The following is a 23,112-nucleotide window of genomic DNA, read 5'->3' as shown; positions in this document are numbered from 1 at the left end:
GTGATAACTAGTTAAACCATCACTTACAAGAAGAACCACATGCACTGCGACAGTTGAAGACCGTTGTTGTTGTACTTTCTGAAGGAGAGGTTGTACTTGTTGAAGTGGAAGGAGCAGGATACTGGAGTAGAAGACTTGTAGAAGAAGATGTATTACTCCTGCACTGTAACTGCAGTAGTATTGCACCTTTTACACATTTTGAAGTAAAAGTTGAAGTACAAGTACTAGCCTTATAAGTGCAATTAGCAGTAGTTGTTGAGGTAATAGCAGTATTAGTACTAGTTTAGTAGTATCAGAAGTACTAGAAGTAGTAATCGTGGTATTGGTGGTGGTGATACTGTTAGTATGAGTGATAGAGGAGTGGTAGTGATAGAGGGGGTAAATAGTAATAGTACTAGTAGTAATACTAGTAGTAAAAGTATTATTATTAACAGTAGTAGTAACGTAGGAGCAATAAAAGTAAAATAAAATGTAGTAGTGAAAGTACAAGAAGTAGTAGTGGTAAAAACAGTAGTAGCAGTAGAATTAGTAATAGTGGTAGTAGTAGTGGATTAGTAGATGTAGTATATGTATAGTAGTGGCAGAAGTGGTAAGAGTAGTAATAAAAGTAGTAATAGTTGAAACGGTAGTAGTAAAAGTAGTAGTAGAAGTAGGATTTGTAATAGTACAGTAGTAGTAGTAGTAGTAGTAGTAGTAGTAGAAGTAGTAGTGGTGATAGTATCATAATTTGAAGTACCAGAAGTGGATATATGTAGTAGTAGATGTATAGTAGAAGTACAGGTAGTAGTACGGGTAGTAGTAGTAGTAGTAACAAATTCTTGTTCTCTCTGTTTATGTATTCTTGTACTAAAAACATGATTCTACTTTAACAGAAGGTAAATATTTAATTTTAGACAATATTTATATGTAATAAAGTACTTTGTTTATGTGTTTGAAATAATTGTGTGAAGGTGCAGGAAGTACACACAAGAGTCAGGATCTTCTGTCAGTGTCGGCCTGAGGAAGAAACACAACAAAGCACATCGCACACTAATGGAGTGAAGGTGTGTGTGTGTGTGTGTGTGTGTGTGTGTGTGTGTGTGTGTGTGTGTGTGTGTATGTTACAAACACCATCACGAGTGAGACAGACACACAAAACAAAAACTCGTTCGTCGGCGTTTAAGACTATTCTCGTCTCTGTCCTTCATTGAGGATTTGAGGATCTCACCAGCGCCCCCAGCTGGACCCCGCCTGTTCCCAGCCTTGACCTCCGCAGGTCCCCGGGGGGCCCGACTTACATGCTGCAGTCAAAGCCACTTACAGGGTTTTACAGCCTGTGTGTGTCTGGTCAGTGACTCCAGGGAGCGGCGGTGTCGGCCGCCGTCAATCACTCTCTAGTTGCAGCCGGGAGAACAAAGAGGTTCGAGGCCGAAACATTACGACCTGTGAGTCACTGCCAGCTTCTAAGAGCTCCGATTGAAGCGCCTTCACACGTGTCAATCAAAGTGAGAGATTTATCGTCAGCTATTATAATCTTTAAACCTCCACTCGAACACGAGTCCCTTAACCGTACGTGTAATTAAAGGAAGGGTAGATGTTCAGCAAGACGTTCTGAGAGTGTTTTTTTTAACAGTATTTTATGTTTGAGTTGTAGCATGTTATTATCATGGCAGCCAAGTTTTTTACTTCTTGTAGAAGTAGTAGTTGTGGTCATAGTACTACTAGTAGAAGTAGTGTTTATGTAAGTAATATAAGTAGTAGAAGTGGTGGTAGTATTAGCAGTACTAGTAGTAGTAGTACTAATAGTAGTGATAGCAGTAGTTCGAGTATAAATAGTAGTAGAAGTAGAATTAGTAGTGGTTGCAGTAATATCAGCAGAAGTAGTAAAAGAAGTAGTGCTAATGGTAGTAGTAGTAGTAGTAGTAGTAGCTGCTGTAGTATAAGGGGTTGTGATGATAGTAGCAGTAGTAGAATAGGTAGTGCAAATGGTAGCAGTAGTAGTAGTAGCTGCTGTAGTATGAGGGGTAGTAGTCATAGTAGCAGTAGTAGTAGTAGTAGTAGTAGTAGTAGTAGAAGTAGTATAAGTAGTAGTAGTAATAGCAGTAGTAGTAGAAGTATTAGTAGTAGCAGAAGAAATAGTACAAATAGTAGTAGTAGTAGCAGCAGTAACAGTAGTAATAGTACTTATAGTAGTAGTATTAGTAGTAGTATCAATAGTAGTAGTAGTAGTAGTAGTAGTAGCAGTAGTAGAAGTAGTAGTAGTAGTAGTAGTAGTAGTTGTAGTTGTTGTAGTAATAGTATTATTAGCAGTAGTACTAGCAGTACTAGTAGCAGGAGCAGTAGTAGTAGTAGTAGTAGTAGTAGAGGTGGAAGTAGAAGTAGCAGTAGCAGTAGCAGTAGCAGTAGCAGTAGCAGTAGCAGTAGCAGTAGCAGTAGCAGTAGCAGCAGTAGTAGTAGTAGTAGTAGTAGTAGTAGCAGTTGCAGTAGTAGTAGTAGTAGTAGTAGTAAGAGTAGTAGCAGTCATAGTAGCAGTGGCAGTAGTAGTAGTAGTAGTAGTAGTAACAGTAGCAGTAGTAGTAGTATCAGTAGCAGTAGTAGTAGTAGCAGTAACAGTAGCAGAAGCTGTGGCAGTAGTAGTAGTAGAAGTAGTAGTAGTAGTAGTAATAGTAGTAGTGGTAGTAGTAGTAGTAGTAATAGTAGTAGTAGTATCAGTAGCAGTGGCAGTAGTAGTAGTAGTCGTAGTTGTACCAGTAGTAGTAGTAGTAGTAGTAGTAATACTAGTAGTAGTATCAGCAGTAGCTTCTGTAGTAAAAACAATGTTTTACATGAAACAAGAGCTACAGAAAAACAAAGTCTTTAAGTTTCTTTGTCAACAAAACAAAACTTTTCCATTTTCTTTCTTCTGATGGATCAAGTCTCTCTCGGGACAGATCGTAGATGAAACATTGATTTATTCTTCACATGCAGTATTTATCAAACTGCAGCTTCCTGGGGGAGACACAGACTGATGAAGGTACTTTGTGTTTCAACGTTTCTCTGGATCTAAAATGACTTTTTGTTCTTCCTGAAGTTTTCCTCTTGATCCTCCATCAGCTCAGGGAGACACTGATGGAACATTTGGTTTTTTTTTATCATCATCTATTAATGGAAACAACACACTAGATACTTTGACCTCCTGTATAATCTTGAGTATTTATTTCTTTATACTGTTTCTTAAATATTAAAAATTCACATTTGAGTCAGAAGTAAAACATGAATTATGCTGGTCAACTCAAAATATCACAAACATTTATTTTTTCTCATTTATATTTCTTTATCAATGATTTTTTTCAATCAAGTAGTTTTGACTTAATTATTTTTGGATTTATTTAACTTTTACAGATTTTTTTCTTTATTGTAAACCCTATAGAATATCGTAGTATATCGCAATATTATCGCGGTGCAATATATCGTGATGTGTATCGTATTGTGATCCAGGTATTGTGTTGCATGTTCTACAGTGACTGTAGTACCTCCATGTGTGTCATATCGTGGCCCAAGTATTATGATCTGTATCTCATTGTAATCAAAGCATCACAATGTGTATAGTATTGTGACGACACAATAGTGTTTTTCTTATTGTATTTCCATTTTTTTTTTTATGTATATCGTACGTGACTTAGGAATTACGATGATTATCATATTTTGGCCCAAGTACCGTGATATGTATCATGTGTTGACCTTAGTATCGTCATCTGTTTTGCATCGCGATGTGTATTGTGTCATGGCCAAAGTATTACTATTTGTATAGTATTGTGATGTGTATCATTATGGACCCAAGTATCGCGATGTGTATCGTATCCTGACCCAAGCATCGTGATGTCCATAGTATCGTGGTATGTAGTTATCACCATATGCATCATATTGCAGCCAAAGTATTGTGATATACATATACAGTATACATATATTGCAAGATATGTATTTTAATGTGATCAAAGTACCATGATGTGTATCGTATCGCGGCCCTGTTCAAGTATTGTAGTGTAAAATTATGTGATCAAAGTATCTTAATGTGTATCTTTATGTGATCAAAGTATCGTGATCTGCATTGTATCACGATCAAAGTATAACGATGTGTATTGTAACGTGGTCCAAGTTTTGTAATATTTATCGTTTCGTTATGTGATGAAAGTATCATGATCTGCTTTGTATCACGATCAAAGTATAATGATGTGTATCGTATCATGTCCCAAGTATCGCAATATGAATAATATTGTAATATGTATCCTAATGTGATCAAAGTATTGTGATGTGCATTGTATCATGATCAAAGTATAATGTGTATCGTAACATGGGCCAAGTATCGTAATATATATCGTAATGTGATCAAATTATCATGATGTGTATCGTTATGTGGTCAAAGTATCGTGATGTGTATCGTTATGTGGTCAAAGTATCATGATGTGTATCGTTATGTGATCAAAGTATTGTGATGTGTATTGTTATGTGATCAAAGTATAATGTGTATCGTAACATGGTCCAAGTATCGTAATATGTATCGTTATGTGATCAGAGTATCTTGATGTGTATTGTTATGTGATCACAGTATCGTGATGTGTATCGTTATGTGATCAAAGTATCGTGATGTGTATCGTTGTGTTATCAGAGAATCCTGATGTGTATCGTTATGTGATCAAAGTATCGTGATGTGTATCGTTATGTGATCAGAGTATCGTGATGTGTATCATTATGTGATCAAAGTATCGTGATGTGATCAAAGTATCGTGATGTGTATCGTTATGTGATCAGAGTATCGTGATGCGTATCGTTGTGATCAAAGTATCGTGATGTGTATTGTTATGTGATCAAAGTATCGTGATGTGTATCCTTATGTGATCAAAGTATCGTGATGTGTATTGTTATGTGATCAAAGTATCGTGATGTGTATCCTTATGTGATCAAAGTATCGTGATGTGTATCGTTATGTGATCAAAGTATCGTGATGTGTATCGTTATCTGATCAAAGTATCGTGATGTGTATCGTTATGTGATCAGAGTATCGTGATGTGTATCGTTATATGATCAAAGTATCGTGATGTGTATCGTTATGTGATCAGAGTATCGTGATGTGTATCATGATGTGATCAAAGTATCGTGATGTCACATTAATCTACGGGTTTTTAAATAATCCAGAATATATTTAAAACTAAATCATCTAAAGCGTCGACGACAAGATCTTCAACACAAGCGAGAGAAAAGGTTTGAAATAATCCCTCATACTTTCCATTTACATTTTAATCTGACTCAAAGTAATTCAGGAAGACACGTCGTCATCTGCGGATAATCTGGAGCTTTCACGTTTTACATGAACTTCCTGAGAAATGAAACACTTTAGATCTGTGTCCTGATTTTATTAATGACATATTTAGAATTTTTTTTAAAGCAATATTTTAGATTTTCTCTGATAATTAAACATTTGTGTGTTTGCTTTGTCTCTTATTTATACATTTCAACACACACAAAAAATCCTAACACATCAAATTACTATATATATTAATATTGTCATTTCCTTTTGCTGTAACTGTATCAAATATTTTTAATAAACCCTTTTCGTAAAACATTTTTCATATTCGCACATGTGTGTTTGATTGTACGCCGATGATGGTGTTCTATACTTGTGTTTGATTGTACGCCGATGATGGTGTTCTATACTTGTGTTTGATTGTAAGCCGATGATGGTGTTCTGTACGTGTGTTTGATTGTATGCTGATGATGGTGTTCTATACTTGTGTTTGATTGTAAGCCGATGATAGTGTTCTGTACGTGTGTTTGATTGTATGCCGACGATGGTGTTCCGTACATGTGTTTGATTGTACGCAGATGATGGTGTTCTGTACTTGTGTTTGATTGTACGCCGATGATGGTGTTCTATACTTGTGTTTGATTGTACGCCAACGATGGTGTTCCATACTTATGTTTGATTGTACGTCGATGATGGTGTTCTATACGTGTGTTTGATTGTACGTCGACGATGGTGTTCCATACTTATGTTTGATTGTACGTCGACGATGGTGTTCCATACTTATGTTTGATTGTACGTCGATGATGGTGTTCTGTACGTGTGTTTGATTGTATGCTGATGATGGTGTTCTATACTTGTGTTTGATTGTAAGCCGATGATGGTGTTCTGTACGTGTGTTTGATTGTAAGCAGATGATGGTGTTCTATACGTGTGTCTGATTGTAAGCAGATGATGGTGTTCTGTACGTGTGTTTGATTGTAAGTAGATGATGGTGTTCTGTACGTGTGTTTGATTGTAAGCAGATGATGGTGTTCTGTACGTGTGTTTGATTGTAAGCAGATGATGGTGTTCTGTACGTGTGTTTGATTGTAAGCAGATGATGGTGTTCTGTATGTGTGTTTGATTGTACGCAGATGATGGTGTTCTGTGCGTGTGTTTGATTGTAAGTAGATGATGGTGTTCTATACGTGTGTCTGATTGTAAGCAGATGATGCTGTTCTGTATGTGTGTTTGATTGTACGCTGACGATGGTGTTCTATACGTGTGTCTGATTGTAAGCAGATGATGGTGTTCTGTATGTGTGTTTGATTGTACGCTGACGATGGTGTTCTATACGTGTGTCTGATTGTAAGCAGATGATGGTGTTCTGTATGTGTTTTTGATTGTACGCTGACGATGGTGTTCTGTACGTGTGTTTGATTGTATGCTGATGATGGTGTTCTATACTTGTGTTTGATTGTACGCCGATGATGGTGTTCTACACTTGTGTTTGATTGTACGCCGACGATGGTGTTCCATACTTATGTTTGATTGTACGTCGATGATGGTGTTCTATACTTGTGTTTGATTGTACGTCGATGATGGTGTTCTGTACGTGTGTTTGATTGTACGTAGATGATGGTGTTCTGTACGTGTGTTTGATTGTACGTAGATGATGGTGTTCTGTACGTGTATTTTGATTGTATGCCGACGATGGTGTTCCGTATGTGTGTTTGATTGTATGCAGATGATGGTGTTCTGTATGTGTGTTTGATTGTATGCAGACGAGGGTGTTCTGTATGTGTGTTTGATTGTATGCAGACGAGGGTGTTCTGTATGTGTGTTTGATTGTATGCAGACGAGGGTGTTCTGTATGTGTGTTTGATTGTACACCAATAATGGTGTTCTATGTGTGTATTTGGTTGTACGCTGATGATAGCGTTCGGTACATGTGTTTAATTGTCGCCAATGATGGTGTTCTATCGGTGTGTTTGGTTGTACGCCAACGATTGTGTTCTATACGTGTGCTTGGTTTTATGCTGACGACTGTTCTATTCGTGTATTTGATTGAATGCCGACAATGGTGTTCTATACGTCTGTTTGATTGTACGCCGACGATTGTTCTATTTGTGTGTTTGATTGAATGCCGACGATGGTGTTCTATACGTGTGTTTGATTGTACGCCGACGATTGTTCTATTCGTATATTTGATTGAATGCTGACGATGGTGTTCTATACGTGTGTTCGATTGTACGCCGACGATTGTTCTATACATGTGTTTGATTTTACGTCGACGATCGTTCTATACGTGTATTTGATTGTATGCCGACGATGGTGTTCTATACCTGTGTTTGATTGTACACCGATGGTGTTGTTCTATAGGTGTGTTTGATTGTACGCCGATGATGGTTTTCTGTACGTGTGTTTGATTTTAAGCCGATGATGGTGTTCTGTATGTGTGTTTGATTGTATGCCGACGATGGTGTTATATACGTGTGTCTGATTGTACACCGATGATTGTGTTCTATACGTGTGTCTGATTGTATGCCGACAATTGTGTTCTATACGTGTCTGATTGTATGCCGACGATAGTGTTCTGTACGTGTGTTTGATTGTATGCCGATGATGGTGTTCTATACGTGTGTCTGATTGTACGCCGATGATGGTGTTCTATACGTGTGTCTGATTGTATGCCGATGATGGTGTTCTATACTTGTGTTTGATTGTACGCCGATCATGGTGTTATATACTTGTGTTTGATTGTACGCCGATGACGGTGTTCTATACTTGTGTTTGATTGTACGCCGATGATAGTGTTCTACATGTGTATTTGATTGTACGCCGACGATGGTGTTCTGTACGTGTGTTTAATTGTACTCCAATGATGGTTTTCTTTACGTGTATTTGATTGTATGCCGACGATGGTGTTCTGTACATGTGTTTGATTGTATGCAGACGAGGGTGTTCTGTATGTGTGTTTGATTGTACACCAATAATGGTGTTCTATGTGTGTATTTGGTTGTACGCCGATGATAGCGTTCGGTACATGTGTTTAATTGTCGCCAATGATGGTGTTCTATCCGTGTGTTTGGTTGTACGCCGACGATTGTTCTATACGTGTTTGATTGTACACTGACGACTGTTCTATTCGTCTATTTGATTGAATGATGACGATGGTGTTCTATACGTGTGTTCGATTGTACGTCGACGATTGCTCTATACATGTGTTCGATTGTGCGCCGACGATTGTTCTATACATGTGTTTGATTGTACGCCGACGATTGTTCTATACGTGTATTTGATTGTATGCCGACGATGGTGTTCTATACCTGTGTTTGATTGTACGTCGACGATTGTTCTATACGTGTATTTGATTGTATGCCGACGATGGTGTTCTATAGGTGTGTTTGATTGTACGCCGATGATGGTTTTCTGTACGTGTTTGATTTTAAGCCGATGATGGTGTTCTGTATGTGTGTTTGATTGTATGCCGATGATGGTGTTCTATACGTGTGTCTGATTGTACACCGATGATTGTGTTCTATACGTGTGTCTGATTGTATGCCGACAATTGTGTTCTATACGTGTCTGATTGTATGCCGACGATGGTGTTCTGTACGTGTATTTGATTGTACGCCGACGATGGTTTTCTATACGTGTTTTTGATTGTACGCCGGCGATGGTATTCTGTACGTGTGTGTCTCTAAACTTGTATAGACTTAATGCCAATGTGTGAGTTTGTGTTTGAGGACTTTGAAACAGAAACGTTACTTTCTAAAGAGTTTATGTTTATTTTTTCACTATTTTACATGTTTATTTTTGCGGGGAAACTTGACTCGACATCAAGAGAAACATGCTAATGTCACTGCAGAGAAAAAAAACACCCTTCAGGCAGTAATAATCAATGGAAGAGAAGTTATGTAAAAAAAATCACTTGCTTATGTTCTTAAGTGAATGAAAAACGTTATTCTTTTTAACATGGCCTGAGTCACCGACTGAGCCCTGTACGCCTCATGACCATTTTCCCATCATGCAATTGTGGGTGAAGTCAAGAGGACCCAATCATCTGTAAAAAAAAACCTAAAAAAAACCTGATGCAATCTTCAGCTCGACCAACTGTAAACCTCCATCACGAGCATCTACGAATCTCGTCTTCAGACCAACACCAACCACTTGTACCAGTATTTCTGGCTCAACATCTCCTCCTCAGGTCTCATGTCTGCCCACACCCCCTCCCTGGCCTCCTCCACTGACCCAGTCCTCCCTCCGTCCATCCTCCCTGTGGATCAGGAAAATACGGGATTGTAACGGGACGAGTCCTCAGCACTCTCTCACTCCCATGAATATTTCACGAGCTGGCCTTTTGCTTAATGGCAGCAGTTTCGTGCTCGCAACCCCAGCCTCGTTAAACGGACCATTATATCTTGTATTAAAATAATAGGCGAGCCGCCTCTATCTTCTCCCGTCGACTCTCCTGCCTCCTTCCTTCCTTCCTTCCTCGCCTCCTCCTCGCTCACTGCGTCTCTTCATCCCTCCTTCTCTCCTCTCGTGCTACACGATGCATGAAAGACGGGATGAAACAGGGAGTGGCGGAAGAGAAGAAGAAGAAGTACCTGCAGGTTGACCGTCATGAGATGATCTCGACGGATCCGCTGGTGCTGCGTCCCCCTCTCCAGGCTCGACGTCTCCTCGTCACGTCGGAACCATAATTCCCAGCGGGTTCGACGCCCGGAGATGATGCTCGGCCCTCAGGGGGGGAAGCGGACGAAGAAAAAAGGAGGATAATAACTGGGTCCTGGTCCTCCGTCGAGGGTCTACATCTCAGCCTCGGCGCGTCTCAAGTGTCGACATCGTCCGCGGACATCCTCGCGCGTCGACGCTCCTGCCCGTCGATGATGAAGATGAAGGAGGAGGAAGATGAGGAGGCGCGGATGCTCATCGGGACCGACGTCCAGACCTCCTCACTCGCGGAGGGGAAGGTGTGTCCGGAGAAGAAGAAGAAGAAGAAGAAGAAGGAGTCAGGAGGAGAAGGTGAAGGGTTTTTTTTTTTTCCCGCTGCTTCATCCGTGCTCGCTCCCTCTTCGTGCGCGCTCCCGCCGAGAGATCCGCCGCCCCGCGCCGCTTGTTGCGCGCTCCGGTGGTGCGCGGGGGCGCGACGGGTGTGTGTGTTTGCGCGTGTGCGAGACCGAGACAGAAATGAGTCGCTGTTTCGTTTGGAAGACTCGCACGTGAACACGAGTCTGGGGTCAGAGGTCACGCGATGGATCACTTCCGCTCATATTTACGTCTGTGAGATTGTGTTTGTCTGTTGTTTGTCATTGTGTGTGTTTCTATACATGTGTTTGTTTGTCATTGTGTGTGTTTCTATACATGTGTTTGTTTGTCATTGTGTGTGTTTCTATACATGTGTTTGTTTTTCATTGTGTGTGTTTCTATACATGTGTTTGTTTTTCATTGTGTGGGTTTGTGTACGTGTGTTTGTGTGTCATTGTGTGTGTTTCTATACATGTGTTTGTTTGTCATTGTGTGTGTTTCTATACATGTGTTTGTTTGTCATTGTGTGTGTTTCTATACATGTGTTTGTTTTTCATTGTGTGGGTTTGTGTACGTGTGTTTGTGTGTCATTGTGTGTATTTGTGTTTGTGTGTTTTGTGTGTTTGCATGTCATTATGTGTGTTTGTATATGTGTGTGTACGTGTGTTTGTTTGTCATTGTGAGTGTTTGTGTACGTGTGTTTGTCATGTGTGTTTGCATGTCATTACGTGTGTTTGTTTGTCATTTTGTGTGTTTGTGTACGTGTGTTTGTCATTACATATGTGTGTGTACGTGTGTTTGTCATTGTGTGTGTTTGTATACGTCTGTTTGTTTGTCATTGTATATGTGTGTGTACGTGTGTCTGTTTGTCATTGTGTGTGTTTGTGTACCTGTGTGTCTGAGTGGGTGTTTGTGTACGTCTGCGTGTTTGTGTACGTGCGTGTGTGTGTGTACATGTGTGTGTTTGTCATTGTGTGTGTACGTGTGTTTGTTTGTCATCGTGTGTGTTTGTGTAAGTGTGTGTCTGAGTGTGTGTGTGTATTTGTGTACGTGCGTGTGTAGGTGTGTGTATGTTTTTGAGTGTGTGTGTGTTTGTTTGAGTGGCTTCTCTTGTGTACGTGTGTGTTTGTTTGTGTCTGTATGCTTATTTAACTGAGTATGTGTGCGTGTATATTTCTGTGTGTCGAAGTGTGCGTGTGTACATGTGTATGTACATTTGCGTGTCTAAGTGTGTAAGTCTGTAGTCTGACTACGTTGTGTCTGTTTATATGCGTGTCTGATTTTGTTTTTGTGCGTTTATTGTGTCTATCTGTGTGCGTGCCTGAGTGTGTGTGTGTTTAAGCAGTGATGACCAGACTCTGAATTTTTCTATTAGACATTTTTATTTTTGTTTTTATGTACAAATTACTTTTTTCTTTTCCCTCACATTCCTTTTCAAAACAATATATTTTATTTTTATTTGTAAAATGTATCAACTATTAGGAAAAAAAATGTTTCTAAACATTAATTTTGGTTTGTTACTAACTTGCAAAAATAAAAATAACTAACATTAATATATAAACGATGTCTCTCTTAATGACATATTTAATGTGACCAACAAACACGTTTTCTTTTCTAAATTAAACAAAATATAAATAATAATTATCTGCTCAAATCTGTTCAAAATACAATTTTTTATTGAATATCGAGAGACTGTCATGAAAATTATTCCGTCTAGAGTTTATTCCTCGACCCTGAAACATCTCACTCTTAGGGTCACCGTCGGCATCATTAACAGTTTCTGAGAACTCCTCGGAAAAATGAATCACCTCCTCAGCTCCATCCTGCTCTCATCATCACCATGGCGACCCAGCTTCTTTATCATCCTCTCCGCCCCCCAACCTTCCCTCCTCCTTCTCCTTCCTCTTCCTCTCGTCCTCCACCTTGTACTTGTGTCGTCTGACTGGGTGGCTGAAGCTGCACATGGACTTCTCCTGAAGGTCCTCGTTGATCATGAAGTTCCTGTCCATGACCTCCGCCGCCTCCTGCCAGTTGACGTAGCAGTCCGGGCCCAGACGCAGGATCTCCTCCACGGCGTTGGGGACCAGGACGGAGGAGTCTGGACGCAGGACCACCACAGTGGGAACCTCCTTCACCTGGAAGAGGTCCTTCAGCTCCCTGCAGACACACACACACACACACACACACACACGTTAAACACACAGCAGCAGTGGGTTCTATTTACACTGCTATTATCCCAGCAGCGGGTTCCCGCGCTCAGAGCCTCACTTCCGCTCACCTCCTGTAGGGGTCTTCGTATGCTAAGAACAGGCACCTCTTGGGAAGCTCCTTGAGAAAGCGGTCCTGCTGGTCCTCAGAAAGATCCAAGCTGATGACAACGAAGGAGAAAAAAATGTAATGAATCCGAGTATTTTATTAGTATTATTGGAATCTCCCGCGCGTTCGTTGTTTCGACCTCAAAGAGAACCAGAAGGCGAACCGTTAAAATAACTTGTGTTTATTCTAACAACAGAAGGAGATTAAGGCACAGAATTCTGGGTCAGCGACTGTTACCCGAGGAACTCTCAGATACAGCCGACCAACTGACGACAGAAACACAGAAACAGACTTCTTATACAGTCGAGCTTGGGCGACCTCATTTTGGGTTAGACCCTTGACCAGGCCTCTTGATTTTAACCACTAGATGGCACTCTGTTAAAAGCTCATTCTCCGGATATCGTTGACTTACAAAATCATGTTTTCATGAAGTTCTAGGGCGACCATCTTCTGAATCACAACAACAGGGCACTGCCATGTGAAGTGAAGTTTCGGCAACATTTTGAGAGAGTTTTTCGGGACAAGTGGAGTTTTTTATTTCACTTGAACCCAGTGGCCCAGTGTGTGTGTGTTTAAGCCAATAGCCAAAGCTTCTTAAATTAAACAGCTTTTGTCCGAAACAAGTTTCCATTAGAATATGGCGCAAATTCGGACAAAAAACAGGACGTTAGTACACGATGTGGAGATTGGGGTTCCATTTGTGAAAGTGCGTTTGCTTTCAATAAACAGAGCTTTGTTTGTAAATCTGAAAAGGATTTTTTTCTACTAGACGCATGGATTTGTATTTTAAATTGGACACCAACTCACGACATGTTTACTTTAAACTGACATCCTGGCCAAAAATCTACCTTTCCCTAGAAGACCTTAATAGACTTTATTTTAACCACTAGATGTCACTCTATTAGAAACCCATTATCCAGTTATCATGGACTTACAAAATTATGTTTTCGTGAAGTTCTAGGGCGACCATATTCCGAATCCCCAAGAAGAGGGCAGTTCGATTTGGAGCGCAATTGTTCAGGATTTCGAGTGCCTTTCTTAAGCTTCACACTTGACCTAAAATGACCTAAAAAAAGACACTTTACAAGGTATCTTGTAGATGCTGAAGTATGAGCCAAAGATGTGCCTGAACCCCGGAAAAAAAAGGGTGCATGATGTCCAGGTAAAAAAGGGTGTATAAAAGACTCTTGACCAGTGCTGTGTCTCAAATCGCATACTAATCTTAGTATGCTAGAAGTTAGTATGCATCAGTTTAGTATGCATACTAACTAGTACGCAAATTCTCCACAGATAGTATGTCTCAAATCAAACCCTGAAGCTACACACTAACCGGAAATCACATGACAGCTTCTTCTTCTACTTCTATTTAACGATGTTTCAAGCAGCTGTTTGAACGCTATCGCCACCTGCTGGCAGCACGTATTGCAACTTTGGAAAAAGAAAGAGAATCTAAATAATCGCGAGATATTTAAGCTGGTATCAGCAGCGAAGACGTGTTTATCCTCCTACTGCTGCTGAAAATACACATTTAAGTATAAGCATATATATGCATTTATATATGACGTAACTTCCGTTGAAAACGTCACTAAAATGGCGGCTGTTTAGTATGGTTAGTGTCCATCGAACCATGCTAGTTTTGTGGGCGTGTTAGTACGCCAATTTAGTATGCATGGCGCACTAAATTTTGCATACTAAGAATTGAGACGCACTAACGTACTAAAAATACTAACTTTTAGTACGCTAGTATGCGATTTGAGACACAGCACAGGTCTCTTCAAGAAGACATTAAGATGCCCCTCAAAAAGAGGACCTCTATGATGTCTTGGTAAAATAGGTTGTATCAAGTACACCTGTTCGCTCTAGACTGTGAATACTCCAATAGAATTATAAAGATATTTTTGTCCGGGTCAGGTTGCCATAAAAACATGGCGAACCAGACGCCCAATTGCGCCTGCGTCCGCCGCAGATATCCCAGACCGTGTACCGACAGGGATATCGATAAAGCCTTAGCTTCTGGCTCAGCTCTCTCTGGATTCAATTCGTCTTCAAACAAAACCAGAGGGAAATAAAACGGCTCAGAATATGTTCCACTCGACTGTGCCGACCCAATTACACAGACGCCGACATCAGAACCCTGGTGAGTCGGTACCTTATGTAGAGAAGGACCAGCTGTGCGGAGCGATCCACGTAGAACTCGTCCGTCAGCCGCTTGTAGAAGTCTTTGAGTTTGGGAACAAACTGTTGGCAGCGTTCGCAGGAGGCGGCAGCAAAGAACAGCATCAGAACCCGGTTCTGCAGGCGCGCCACGATCTCTCGCTCCGTGTCCAGCTCGTCCTGGTCTTTGTTGTTCTTTATCAGAACCCGCTCCAGAAACAGGTCGGCCATCATCGCCAGGGACCAGAACCTCGGGACTGTCGTTCATATTTACCTGCCATTAATCCTGGTCACGGTTAATACAGATAATCCCCGCAGGTGCTTGTCTGCGCTCTATCCTCGAATCCAAGCACAAGAAAGAAGATTCCCAATCTTTCCGTCGGCATTTGCACTTCAGCTCCGAGTTTTCACTGATTTACTCCTCCATTGTTTCCTTCACCTCTTCGACACCGGCCGCTCACTCTCGGCGACTATTGTGTCGCGGTCTCTGGGAACAAGGGATTGTCAGAGCAGCTGATAAAGGGACTCGAGCGCTTCCTGTGGGGGAAATGAAAGCCTGGAGCTTCGGTTGATGCGTCCAACTGAGGAGTGCAAGCGTTTATCTACTGGTTTATATGGATTATCTATGTGTCAACCATGAAATGTGTGTGTCTGTGGGGGGTTTAAACAAATAAACACATTTGCATCAAAACTTGATGTGAGAAAGCTTGACGACCAGAAGGAAGATGAAACTCACCGACATGGTTTCAGACTTATGGTCCAAGAGCTTCCAAGGAGAACCACCGTTTTGCTGGAACACAAACTCACGTCATGTTTTCCTCTGAACTAACAAAACCTTACACTTTCACGCCTTAGTGGTTATTTTAACCATTAGGTGGCGCTCTGTTTCAAACTTATGGTCCAGATCTGGTCCACCAGGTCATTAACGTGGCATAACAACGATAGCAGTGATTAAGAGAAGGCACAGATCGAACGTCCTAGGATAACACAAGGGATAACACAAACACGTTTGTTTTCAAGCCTTCGGATCACCTTGACCCATGGACAACACAAGAGATACCACAAACACATTTGTTTTCGGGGCTTTCCGTCACTTTAACAACGCAAGGGTCAAGATTATAGGTGATGGAAAGTTACTGAGTTAGAAGGTATTATTATATTTACGTCACAGTTCATTGACTCCTGGCAGAGGAAGAAACTAAATACTACACTCTCACGTATACATCCGACAGTGATATTGAAACAGTTTACACGTCTGTGATACACTCTGTGACTTTAAACCATCTCTGTTCTCTGCTCGAGTGCACAGTTTAAGTTGCATTTCTAACCTGACAATGAGTGTCACGATGAAACACAGACTCACAGTCCAGTGAACCTAATATTTAAGAAATGTACTCGATGAGTGTTTGATGACAGAAAACACATAATTATAATATATATAAACCTACATTATTATAGAGAAAAAAAAATCGCAATCAGAATTACATTTTCTAGTAAATTAACATTTTGTCCTTTAGCTCTAAATCTCCCGTCTGACATTTTGACTTTCCACTGACATTAGACCCACCCCCTGCTGTTTATACAAAGTTAAAAGACACCAACTAAATTCTAATTAATTTTCGTCGTGTCATGTGTATTTCAAACTGCATGGTGTCCTTGCTAGGTTAAGTTTGTGGACGACAGCGTTAGCTTGATGTGTTTTTCAGATTTAATCTTAAATTAAATAACAAAACCATAGTTTCGAGTATCAAATTGAGAATATGTTTAATAGCCGGAAAATATTGAATGTTTGTTTCATGTCTCAAATGCATCTTGTTTGTTACTGGGTGGTCAAAAAGGATTAATTTATATTTATTCATATTTATTTCTACATAATATTAATTCATTTTAATTTAAAATATTTGAGCGTCAACTCGTCCGCAATTTGGACTTTCCACTGACATTAGACCCGACCCCAGCAATTTGACCGACTTGTTTGTTAAGGGAGGGTGAGTAGCGTCACAAGGTAAGATAAAATAAACCTTTATTGTTCCCAGAGTGAGGACATATGTACAATAACAGCAGCACAGTTCACAGAATGACTCACACAAAGATACAGTCGTCGTGTTGAGATTCTACTTCCACGGTCTCTTCTTTTTTCGCACACATCACTTCATGTTTAGATTGAATGAATCAAGCTTCAGTCGGTAACATCGAAGCTCCTGGTCTTTCTTAACTCAGTTATAAACAAGTGATTTATCTGAACATCAGTTTGATTTTAAAACAAATACAGCCCTTATTAAGACGCACTCATCACCGCAACCACCTTTCTTATGGTCCCAAACTCCCATGATGCCTTTCTGCACACTGCTCTCCCTAATGACGACTGATTGGTCGATACAATACAGTATTTAAACGACACGTTCATGTTGCAAAATCATGGAAAACTATGATTGGTGTCTGAGAAGCAAAGCAATTTTTCGGGAGATGTTGAGGTCACGCTACTGGGAGAGACTTTGGTAAATATTACATCGGAATAAAGATAATATTCAAAGGTCAATTTCTGTATCAATGATTTCTGAATATTTTGGAAACATTTTTATAATCCAACGATTACTATTGACATGTTGCAAAAAAAAAACACCTGCGAAAATGTGCGAAACCTTACGGTAATTTCTGATGGGAAGCATGAAAAAAAGAAAACGCCAGACGAGAAATGTTGGAAAAACACAACATTTTACCGAGAGAATTGTCTGCATTTCGGTCGCTACAGTGAGAGTTCATGGAGTTTTCATCAACTACATCAAAATCAAAGATGCTCATGTGATACTCATGTTCACAGTAGCAGCTACAAGTGAAAACGTCCACTTCTGAACACAAAAATGTAGATTATTCCGCAGCAAACACTGTCAATAGTCAGGTGCCCACGACGACGGTTTATTTATTCGCCAGCGCCAGAAGCTTAATCTGTTGCTAAAGCTGCCGACATTAGCGGAGCATGTAGCCGCGTGGAGGAGAGATAAAGCTCCATCTGGCATCGTTCATCCATCTTTCAATTAATTCATCCAAGTTTCGCTGCTAGAAAACTGAGGTAATAAATGAATGATGGAGGAAAATGTTGTCACTTGTTTCCCGCTCGACCATTACAGAGAAAAATGTGCAGGATTTGAGCTTTAAACTGTTTGTGAAATATTCTTGACATGTGTTTTTATGCATTTAAATCATTAAAATGAGGTCTTTAATGTTAAAATGTGACATTTATTTAAAGGACTTTGAATCTTGTAAATACAAACGTCTTGTGTTTTAAGAGTAAAAACATTCATTTAAAATGGAGTATTTCTGTTTAAAATAAACTGTTAGATATTGTTCCTTCTCAACTTGACATTAACTGGGAATAAGAAAAAGAAAAAGAACCTGAAAAAATAGATTTTCTTCTATTCAAACAAAAAAGTTGAAATATTTATGACCGATTTATTTCAAAACGTGAATATAAGTACGTGTAAGTATTCGCTGTGTGGACAGAAATACAATGACTTATAAATTAAATGTCATGTGACACACAGGAAGTGATCTCGAAACATGGTGAAGTATCTGGACGATGTCGTCCAAGATTCACCTTCTCCACCACGTGCCCTTGTCCTCCTTCCCTCCCCCCTCCTCGGGGTCCGCCCTCCCTCCCCCCCACAGGTTCCACCACCTCTTCCTCCTCTTGTCCTCCTCCGTCTTGTACTTCAGCCTCCTCACCGGGTCCGTGGCCGTCTTCATGTTCAGGTTGTCGAACTCCTCGTTCAGCATGAAAGTTCTCTCCACCACCTCCGCCGCCTCCTGCCAGTTGCTGAAGCACTCGTAACCGTGGCGACAGATGTCCGGGACGGCGTTGGGAGACAGGACGGATCCGTCCGGACGGAGGACGACCACCGTGGGAACCTCCTCCACCTGGAACATGGCCTGGAGTTCCCTGGAAAATATCAAAAATCAAGAGAGTTTTTCCCTGGTTTGAACATAAACGACATTTTCTTACTCAATTTTAACAACAATATGAAAGAAAATCTTGATTTTTTTTAGTGAAATGAACTAATTTCTAGTTCAAAATATTCTCTTGACGCAGTTTTTCTTAGTACTCTAGTTTCCATTTTAAATAATACCACCACTAAATACAAAAACACTGTTTCTTTAAGTGATGTCACAGACAAACACTTGCAGGAGCCAAGGTCTCAAGCAGTCTGTTTTCACCTCTTTTCATCCGAACACCTTCAATATTTGTAATTTTAACAGATAATAAACAACAACAAATAAACAATTATTTTTTTTATCCCAAGGAATCGTTAAATGTTTCAATGCATGTTTATTTCACGACTCAAATGCATCTTGTTAATTATCTGGAGGTAAAAATTTAATTAACAATTGAATTTAAAAAAGAATCATTTGATTTCATATTCACATTAATTATTATACACAATATGAATTTATTATTAAATTAAATTTATATTATTATATATTATTTATATTGATTTATGGAAGTATATCAGTGCCAGAAATATTAGTTTATTTAAATATTGTTCTTAAAATTTTGGAATTATTTAATTCAATCCTTTGTAAATAAATCATTTTCACACATATATATATAGTTATATATTCTAATTCCAATAATTCAAAAATAAATGTTCTAAATTATTTTATAATAAATTCGATATTAAAGTGTTGGTATTAAAGAACCATCTTACTAGACTAAGCTAATCGAGCACAGAGCTCCTCGCTCTAACTTTTAAATTCAAACCAAAGTGTCAATCACCGTAAGTTGGAAATTGATTGACATGTCAGAACTTCTTGAGTGAGAGTTGGATCCAGAAGCTCGGTTCTCTGTTGGTAATGTCTGGTGGCAACATTTTCACAAAATTAATGAATTAAAAGGCTACACATAAAAGAATATTGAATTTAGAACATTCATTTTATTAACTATTAGAATTAGAATATATTAAAAAAAAATATATATATATATATGAATTAATTTCTAAATCAACTTTAAAAAATAATAAAATAATACAAATCTTTGGATTTCAAAACAAAATATGTCCAAACATTAACTTTAAAAGCTGCAGGACTCACTGTATCCTCTCGTCCTCAGTCATCGCCGGGATCTGACAGGATTTGAAGTGTTCCTTTTGCTTCTGAGGCAAACGAACGTTGCAAATATTTGCATGTTAATTGAAATTATGTTTTTTTTTTTTTTATTCAAACAATGAAATCATTAATGATAAAATTTAATTCAATTTAATTTAATTCAACTTTCTGATGACACTTACTCTTCTATACTTTTCCAAACTATTGAGTTAAATGTATACTAAATATTTCCTAAATATACATTTTGCAACAAGATGATAAAATGCTTATCACGAAAAGTAAAAGGACATTTTTAGACACGACACAAGTATTGACGCGTCAAACCAGATGATTGACTGGATTCAACCTCTGGTTCCTCATGTTTGCTCGTCTTCATTACAGTCGACACTTAATCCCGGTCGACCTGGACTCTCAGACCATGTGAACCAGACCCGGTCAAGAGATTAACCTTTTAAAACATCTACTTATGAGTCGCCGAGGTCGTCGTCGCTCAGACCTTCTACCTACTTCCTGTACGGATCCTCGAAGGCCAGGAACAGAACCTTCTTGTGCAGCTGCTTGAGGAACCTCTCCTGCTGCTCCTCCGACTGGTCCAGGCTGCGGAGACAAGACGGCGTCACGGAGGAGAAGAAGAAGAAGAAGAAGAGAGGAGGGCGGGAGAGTCGAGAACCTGACGTAGATGAGCGCCAGCAGTTTGGGGTACTCGATGTAAGCCGGGTCCTTCAGGCGCTTGAAGAAGTCGTTGAGAAGAGGCAGGAACTTCTGGCACTTCTCGCTCTCCGTGGCGGCGAACAGCAGCAGGACGATGCGGTTTTCCAGGATCCCCACGATTTCCCGCTCGGTGTTGAGCTCGTCCTGGTCCCAGTTGTTCTCCACCAGAACCCGGTTGAGGAACAGATCCACCATGATGCCTCGGGATGCTGGACAAGATTGAAGAGCGCCTGATGGGAAAGGTTTTCAAAACATAAAAGAAGAAGAAAAAAATGTGAATTTAGTGGAACGAAAAACAAAGTACATGTAATGCCTTTATGCGAATGAAAATAAATATAAATTAAAATAGAAAGTTATAAATAAAGCATGGACGGCCAAATATTTTACCCTCAACTTTAAAGTTGTCATGTGATCATGTGACGCATGATTGGCTGAGAGATTGATCCAGTAGCTCGGTGCTCTATTGCTATTGTCTGGTGACTCTATTATACCAACATTTCTAGTTCAACTTAAACTTTTAATTTGCAACATTTATTTTTAATATTAGTGGAATTCAAATATTAAACTCGATGTGTAAAAAGAAAATTAGTAATTTAAAAATTATCAGATTTTTTGTATTAAATGATACTTTAAAAATCCGGAAATTTTCATTAAATTATAATTTTTGTTTTATACTTATTCTGCCGACAGATAAAAGTGGTTGTTCATACAAGCAGCAACACAAGGTTATGCACTGACACGCCGTCAGGCAGCGTCTTAGCATTCTCCACACACTGTGATAAATGGTGTCACAAGTAGGATGAAGAAGCAGCAAGTTTTGTTAGCGTGGCAAAAATCTGTCATCTGGTAAAGCTATGAAAGTAATATGAAAGTCATGCTTTAGCATAGCATGTTTCTATGCTTAATCATGTTATGCTAACGTATGTTATTTTTTTGGAGATGCATTGCAATACGTAACAAGGATATATTTGTAGTATTGTCGAGTACTTGAACTAACATAAAACTAGCTACTTTCAGGCTAACATAAAATTAGCTTCTTTCAGGCTAACATAAAACTAGCTAGTTCCAGGCTAACATAAAAGTAGCTACTTTCCGGCTAACATAAAACTAGCTACTTGCAGACTAACATAAAACTAGCTATTTTCAGGCTAACATAAAAATACCTACTCTCAGGCAACATAGAAATACCTACTTTCAGTAATTGTAGTATTGTCGAGTTCTTGACTCTGGTGTTGTGATAGTGTAGCAACAAGGATATATGTGTAGTATTTTCCAGTACTTGAATCTGGTGTTGTGATAGTGTAGTAACGAGCATATATGTGTAGTATTGTCCAGTACTTGACTCTGGTGTTGTGATAGTGTAGTAACGAGCATATATGTGTAGTATTGTCCAGTACTTGACTCTGGTGTTGTGATAGTGTAGTAACAAGTATATATGTGTAGTATTTTCTAGTACTTGAATCTGGTGTTGTGATAGTGTAGTAATGAGCATATATGTGTAGTATTGTCCAGTACTTGACTCTGGTGTTGTGATAGTGTAGTAACAAGTATATATGTGTAGTATTTTCTAGTACTTGGATCTGGTGTTGTGATAGTGTAGTAACAAGTATATATGTGTAGTATGGTCCAGTACTTGACTCTGGTGTTATAGTATTTACAGACCAAATGACTCTTGACGAAGTCATAACTGATTCCATTTGTTTTCAAAACAAAATATGTCCAAACATCAACTTTAAAAGCTGCAGGACTCACTGTATCCTCTCGTCCTCAGTCATCGCCGGGATCTGACAGGATTTGAAGTGTTCCTTTTGCTTCTGAGGCAAACGAACGTTGCAAATATTTGCATGTTAATTTAAATTATGTTTTATTTGTTTTATTCAATTATTTTTATTTATACACACTTTATTGGAGATTTCAATAACATATGATTGGGAATCTTTTGAAATGAATACATAAATAAGGTAATATTGAATTTCCTTGTTTATAGTTAGCTTGACTAAGACAGTCAATGCTAGCATTTCTAGCATTTCTAGCTTTGCTTAACAATCAAACAACTTTGTAAACTGAAAGTACTTCTGTAAATGTCAAACAAAATCCAGAGTTAGACACAAAGGCGACACAAAAACAAAACTTTTTACGAGAGAAATACTCATGAGAAACACAAAATGAGGTTTCAAACTACAAAAAGAATCATTTGTTATCAAGTAGAAATGAATGAACAAATCAAAAGAGGTCATTGTGACTCAGTAGTTGAGGTCGGATGAGTTTTATCAGCTTTTCTCTGCGAGCGGAGAATCGAGATAACATTCTTTAATGAGATTTGACCCACAAACACACGACGGGTTTAAGTGAAATGACCCGAGGAAGAAAAAAACAAGCTTTAATCTGATATTTGAAAAGTAATTAAAGTTATCTTATAAGTGTTTTAAAAGTGTTATTAACGCTTGAGACGGAAGATTCTGACTCACCTTTACGACCCCGAGTTTAAACAATCCCAGAGAGCAGCGTTCCTTCCCTGAAATGTCTCATCCTTCCAGCCCTTGAGCAAGTTGTCCTGC

The 23,112-nt window shown here is 39.2% G+C and overlaps 3 protein-coding genes across 5 annotated transcripts in view; all 3 read right to left on the bottom strand.

The window, feature by feature from the left end:
• Positions 1 to 10,292, bottom strand: part of LOC148089593 (adhesion G protein-coupled receptor L1-like) — a 43,709-nt gene extending 33,417 nt beyond the window's left edge. For all 3 annotated transcript variants that reach the window (XM_087808454.1, XM_087808471.1, XM_087808464.1), the window contains exon 1: positions 9,853 to 10,292. In XM_087808454.1, the coding sequence (XP_087664580.1) occupies positions 9,853 to 9,870 (18 nt within the window). In that variant the 5' untranslated portion in view covers positions 9,871 to 10,292. The remainder of the gene's footprint in view (positions 1 to 9,852) is intronic.
• A 1,794-nt stretch (positions 10,293 to 12,086) lies between these two features.
• Positions 12,087 to 14,977, bottom strand: LOC148089592 (nucleoredoxin-like protein 1). The gene is made up of 3 exons (XM_087784521.1): positions 14,739 to 14,977; positions 12,552 to 12,641; positions 12,087 to 12,430 (listed from the first exon to the last, which is right to left on the bottom strand). The coding sequence occupies exons 1-3, from the start codon at positions 14,975 to 14,977 to the stop codon at positions 12,109 to 12,111; spliced, it is 651 nt and encodes a 216-aa protein (XP_087640647.1). The 3' UTR covers positions 12,087 to 12,108.
• A 3,357-nt stretch (positions 14,978 to 18,334) lies between these two features.
• LOC148089591 (nucleoredoxin-like protein 1) lies at positions 18,335 to 20,754 on the bottom strand. Its single transcript, XM_087784508.1, has 3 exons — positions 20,514 to 20,754; positions 20,351 to 20,440; positions 18,335 to 18,680 (listed from the first exon to the last, which is right to left on the bottom strand). Exons 1-3 carry the CDS (start codon positions 20,747 to 20,749, stop codon positions 18,335 to 18,337), a joined length of 672 nt encoding a protein of 223 aa, XP_087640634.1. The 5' UTR covers positions 20,750 to 20,754.
• Between the last annotated feature and the right edge of the window lie 2,358 nt (positions 20,755 to 23,112).

This window comes from Callionymus lyra, chromosome 1, assembly GCF_982586985.1.
Source record: "Callionymus lyra chromosome 1, fCalLyr1.hap1.1, whole genome shotgun sequence".
NCBI lineage: Eukaryota > Metazoa > Chordata > Actinopteri > Syngnathiformes > Callionymidae > Callionymus > Callionymus lyra.
Note: the sequence above shows the minus strand (reverse complement) of the source record. Positions and strands in the feature narration are given on the sequence as shown.

Excerpts from the sequence above, each read along its gene's own strand:
- LOC148089592 (XM_087784521.1), bottom strand. The coding sequence starts at position 14,977 with ATGATGGCCGACCTGTTTCTGGAGCGGGTTCTGATAAAGAACAACAAA. Across the intron at positions 12,642-14,738 it reads CTGGTCCTTCTCTACATAAG|CTTGGATCTTTCTGAGGACC; the intron begins GTACCGACTCAC and ends CGTTGTCATCAG. Across the intron at positions 12,431-12,551 it reads TACGAAGACCCCTACAGGAG|GGAGCTGAAGGACCTCTTCC; the intron begins GTGAGCGGAAGT and ends GTGTGTCTGCAG.
- LOC148089591 (XM_087784508.1), bottom strand. The coding sequence starts at position 20,749 with ATGGTGGATCTGTTCCTCAACCGGGTTCTGGTGGAGAACAACTGGGAC. Across the intron at positions 20,441-20,513 it reads CTGGCGCTCATCTACGTCAG|CCTGGACCAGTCGGAGGAGC; the intron begins GTTCTCGACTCT and ends TTGTCTCCGCAG. Across the intron at positions 18,681-20,350 it reads TTCGAGGATCCGTACAGGAA|GGAACTCCAGGCCATGTTCC; the intron begins GTAGGTAGAAGG and ends GATATTTTCCAG.